This window comes from Dendroctonus ponderosae, unplaced genomic scaffold, assembly GCF_020466585.1.
Source record: "Dendroctonus ponderosae isolate FM_Combo_2020 unplaced genomic scaffold, Dpon_F_20191213v2 Dpon_F_20191213_2, whole genome shotgun sequence".
Classification (NCBI taxonomy): Eukaryota; Metazoa; Arthropoda; class Insecta; order Coleoptera; family Curculionidae; genus Dendroctonus; species Dendroctonus ponderosae.
The window spans coordinates 17,000,302-17,005,672 of record NW_026018165.1 but is presented as its reverse complement, the minus strand read 5'-3'; the positions used below and the strand labels follow the sequence as shown (position 1 = coordinate 17,005,672).

At 37.6% G+C, this 5,371-nt stretch overlaps 1 protein-coding gene across 1 annotated transcript in view; it reads right to left on the bottom strand.

Moving 5' to 3' along the window:
• The window catches only part of LOC109536712 (extracellular serine/threonine protein CG31145), a gene marked incomplete in the record, with an annotated part of 77,897 nt that extends 72,838 nt beyond the window's left edge, over positions 1-5,059 (bottom strand). The window contains 2 exon segments of the mRNA XM_048663578.1: positions 444-722; positions 3,867-5,059. Of these exon segments, the coding sequence (XP_048519535.1) occupies positions 444-722; positions 3,867-4,090 (503 nt within the window).
• Positions 5,060-5,371: the final 312 nt, after the last annotated feature.

Genomic DNA, 5,371 nt, shown 5'->3' with positions numbered 1-5,371 from the left:
GATAATTGCCATAAAATTCAATGGAATAATTCCACAATTTTAACAAAAGAACAATCCACAAAAAAACGTAAAATTAAAGAAAGCGCACTAATTTCCTACTATTGTTACACAATTTATTAACATACTCTTTTTTAGGTTCATTTAGGTTCTTTTGATAACGAGGCGAAATACCCAAAAAGAAGTTTGTAAAAACCAAATTTTTATAGTTCCAAAAAAACACTTCAATATTTGTGCAGGTGTCTGGTTTACATCAGCGGCTCAGACGATAGAAGCTCAGATTTTTTAGTAGATGCATCAGGCTCAGAAATGTAACAGACATTCCAGGGCCAAAAAATTACAAAAGTATTTCTAATAAAGCGCCCAATTTCCCATCTTTTTGTCAAAATGACTTTGTTATTTTCTTATGCACGGACGGGTTTAATAAAAACCAAATTGCTACTTACTCAAGATTGATATTCTTCAGCTCTCCAATGGTCGGATTCTTCGATTTCGTCTCCTCAGCGGCCACCACCGGATTAATCCGCGACAAATCCGCTCTAAACTTGCCCCTTTCGTACGTATCCAGCATCAAATAGTCCAAAAGATCACTGAAATCATCTTCTTGTTCCTTGTTCGAAACCTGATTCTGCATCTGATCAGCACCCGATTGCCGTCCAGCCTCACCTCGAAGAAGAGCGGTTTCATTGGGCAAGTTTTCCTTCGAAATATTCATGCTGATGCCACTGGAATCGAAACGAAAACAGTCAGAAAAGTCTTAATTTAAAAGGCGAGTTGAAATTAACCACTGTTGGCCAACAGCAAATTAATAAAATTTTCAGATAATTAAATTCGGGCCTAATGAGTTATCTGGGGTTTTGGTTTTTTGCCCTCGGGATGCTAGTCAAGCGGAAGGGCTCAATCATCGGGGAAATTTCACGTGCGCTTGAAACACAATCAGCTGAAAATGACGGGCAAAATATTTTCGTAATAAATGGAGCCGGTTAACATGAGTTCGCCGCCTACATGCCAAATCGGCTTTCCTAATTACTTAGCTTACACTAAGTTTGCAGTATTGATGATTAAGTGCTTCCATTTCCCTCTGCACATATCTAAATCATCCCGAAACTGAGAATACTAAGAGGAAACTCGATGTTTAAGCGGAGATGAGGAGGATTCTTCTCTGACCGGTATCTCAAGGTAATTTTGGACCCAATCCAATTCCTCCTTCCTAGAAATTGACTAAAATTGAAAAATTCAGTTTCAAAAACATCACATTTTGAATGCCCTTTAAGACGAGAAGTTCAGGCCCCTTCAGGTAAAATTATCGAACTGCCCACCTGAAGGCTTTCCTAAAAATTTTTAATAAAAGTCGATAATAGCGGCAAGAACGATACCTACTTTAATTAAAAATTCTACACTCAGCTCTTATAATCTGTATATTTTAATGCGTGAAAAAAAGTGTATACAGTAAGCCAAGTGTCATCAATCACTCGCACGAAGGCACTGGAATAGATCCGGTTGGTCCTTAAATATTTAAGGGACCAATCTTTTCGCCCTTTGCAAAATGAATTCAACTTTTTATCAACCTGTCAGGGAAGTGTCGGGTTCGACTGGAAAGATGCGCTTTGAAAAATGGATAACGCACGACAAAAAAACACTTTTCCAGTCATGTTGAGCGTTCGCTCGTTGCCTGGCTGAGAAGACGATCATTGAGTTATTCGCAAACTAAATAGCATGTTAGATTGTCGAACTTTTAATCTCATGTGCGTTCGTCTAGCTAAAGTCATCAATCGAACATTTCAATTACGTTTCATGCCTTCTTGGAACATCCTGGACGGATTCAGAGCAATTGTGAGGAGGTTCTCAGTTACTCAGATATGTTGAGCGCAAAAGAGAAAATGTTTGCGAAACTTGAGCAGATTGTCAAAACGTAAAAATTCGGGAGAATTTTAAAGTGGGCGGAGCTAATATTGGTGAAATGGGGGAAAACAAACTTTTGTATAATTAATAACGAAAAAAATGCATTTTGTCCCAATCTGTATGAACAGTATGTATAAAAAATGCAAAAAAAATCACCTTATTTTAAAAATGCATTTGGCAGTTTCTGCAAACAAGTTTACATTAATTTTCCATCTTTCAACAGATAAACAGCAATGTTAACTCTCCAATCTTTCCATCCCCTTCGGGTTCGAATTTAAAAATAGGCTCACCATATAAATAATGTTTTCAGTAACAACTTTTTCTTAGTGGCTCTTCTTGGGGAAATACGTTTTTCCTTCCCTTTTCACTCATTGAAATTCACTAATTTTCCATAAGAAAACAAATGGCGCATTGACTATCAGACCGAATTTCGTGCATTTGCCAAATCTATATTTTTGGCTTTTAATTGATTTTTTCTCAGGCACATTTTGCATGGATTTAGGTAATTTTTGAATGACCTCAACTAAACGCTAATTCCACCAAAACAGAAACTCACCGACAGAGAAAGAGCGATTTTGATGAGTGGCACTAATTTTGAATTTTCGAATTTTGTGTGAAAATTAGAAACATTTCTAGAATAATGTTCGGTGCAAAAAGCACATAATTTAACGCTCTATCGCGCATTGAAAAGTCGAGCTTTGTAACTCAACCAGTTCTCTTAATACGAGCCAACGAATAAAAGCGATTATGAATACTCGCATTAATTTTGAATTTTGACTGAAAACTAGAAACATTTCTAAAATGAGGTTTGGCGCAAAAAGTACACAATTTAGTGTTTTAGCGCGCATTGAAAAGTAGAGCTTTGTAACACGACGAGTTCTCTTAATACGGGCCCACCAATAAGAGCGATTATGAAGACTAGCATTAATTTTGAATTTTGATTAAAAACTAGAAACATTTCTAAAATGAGGTTTGGCGCAAAAAGTTCACAATTTAGTGTTTTAGCGCTCATTGAAAAGTTGAGCTTTGTAACACGAGTTCTCTCAATACGGGCCCACGAATAAGAGCGCTTCTGCGCGAAAATTAGCCAAAAGTGGTCGAAAATCGGCTTTCCCCAAAAAAAAACACTAAGAAAAGTAGTTGGTAAAGAGATAATCTATAATGTAAGTAAATTTTTGTACTTCATGGAATGTTTTTGTGCGCACTTAAGGTTATTATTGCAGACAAGCAGGAAAACGAAAAGTTTTCGAGCTGACATCGGGAGAAAGATATTCATTTACTTTCCAAAAAGATCAATTTGGAAACAAATTTTAAATGGTTTTTGACCCCATTTTGCCCTATGTGAATCTGGCGGCTTAAAAATTGCTTTGGGGTATCAAAGTAACATAAAGTGGTATCAATAAAATAGGAAAAAGATTATTATTATTATATTAGATAAATTGGTGTTGCGTCAGTGCACTGCTATTCCCCGGCTAAAACTGATTACGAATGCAACTTAAAACGATTACATTATAATGAACAATGCAAATATTGGAATATCGATACGCGTGTGCCATTGAAATGCTATTTTTCATAGTAGTTAATATTCGAAATTTATTTCGAAATTGAGGACGTTCGGATAATCAGTTCACTTGCAAGCAGACGTTATTAACAACATTATTTATCTCTTGAAGTCGTTTGGCTGGGTTCAACAAAAATAATCAAACGTTTCCAATCAGTTTAACCCACAAATTCCAAGCCCATGGGCAGAGTGATGAAAAATTGGAACAATTTTGCCGAGAGCTGAAAGTGTTGGAGAGAGATTTTTAAGCAACTAAATCAGGTAGGATAAAGATGAATTTTATGGAAAAATGTACCTTCGTAAACTTTTCCTGAGAACAGGAAACAACCAACAAACAAGAAATATATCACAAGAGTAACATGTTGGTTTGGAGCTCATTAAGCAATAAACAAAATCAGAACCTCACCTGTGAGTTTTCTGCAAGAGGCGATTTTTGAAACTGTGATATGCCGCTTCCGGACCCTCTTCGTTGATGACGGTTTTAATTCGTCCATGGGAAGGAACCAGATGTTTCCTGGACAGGCCCAAGTCCATCTGAATATCCATTATTAACATCAACGTGAATAACACGGCAATAACACTCGCGCACAACACAAATCGTTCTTTCATTCTTAAGCCGCTCAGCAACATTTTGCGAAAATTGAAATTGTCTTTTGCAGCTGGTGGATTCTGAAGCACTTCTGAGGTTCTGCTGTCTAGTTCATTCGATTGCACCAAGTTCGTATTTGCAGATATCACAGCGATTGATTCGTTATTAGTGTCAGTGGTTTTAAACGCGGTCACGATGTTTTTATTCGGCAAATCCGCATCAGCATTATTTGCTATTAGCAAATCTTCAGGTGGCCGGCTGTAGTTAGTTCTCTGTCTTGGCTGTTCTCGGCTGTTGATAGTCACATTGTCAGGGTTGTTGTTCGACAAAGGTTTCCTTAGAACTAACTCGCTTGTTGGGCTATTAGTGAAAACATGCGGCTCTCTAATACTATTATCACTAAGTGCACTTGAGAATACCGCCTTATCTCCGGTCTGAGATAATAGAGATTTACTTATCGAAATACTGTTATTATTGTTGTTATAAGTAGAGTTTCGACTAGGAGCCCTATTTTTGCTGCATAGTCCCACAGTCTTATTAGTCACTTTCAGCAAAGTTGCGGCTTTATTGTCTAGCTTCTTGATAATGGCCGAGAACTTGGACACTCTCGCTCCTCTATGTTCCAGGCTGCTATTATTCACATTCGGTGAAGACTTCGTGAATGTGACTTTGGTAGTCTGCACTATTGACCTATTGGTATTTCCAGTCTTGTGCGGACAGTCAACCGACTTCGACTTGGATAAAGACGGCGGATTTTTTCTTCTGAGGATCGGACTGTTGTAATCATGAATATAAGTGGCATCTATATTGGACTCGCTTTCCTCTGAGTCGTGGTAGGTGAGCTTTCTTGAGTATCTTCTCGCTAGGATGATGGAATTTTCCGGTCGTATTTCGATGGGACGAATGCACAGGTGATGTTCGTTGTAGGGAAGTGTAGGGTTGGCCTGACAAATTGGCACCAAGGCTGCGGAATTGCACCATTGCAGCCCTTGTTCGATTTGCCTATCCAGATTATTTTATTCGATAGGGAAAGAAGTGTTTAATCTGAAATAGAAGACTATCAGATATTATTACGAACTAAAAAATAATATTTTATTGAATTAACAGATGTCCTATTTTGAGCGATTTTGTTACATCTGTTTTAGGTATGCACATTTAGACGTTCCTTAGGTCGAAAGTTAAGCATGCACTTAGGGATTTTTGCCCGAAGAAATCGAAGAACTATTTTCCCGAAAAAACCCAAATTTCTCAAAATGGCTTAAATTCTATCCCAATTTCAGCGCCATGAAGCGAGTGTTTCAATAACCTCTAGACTATTTAGA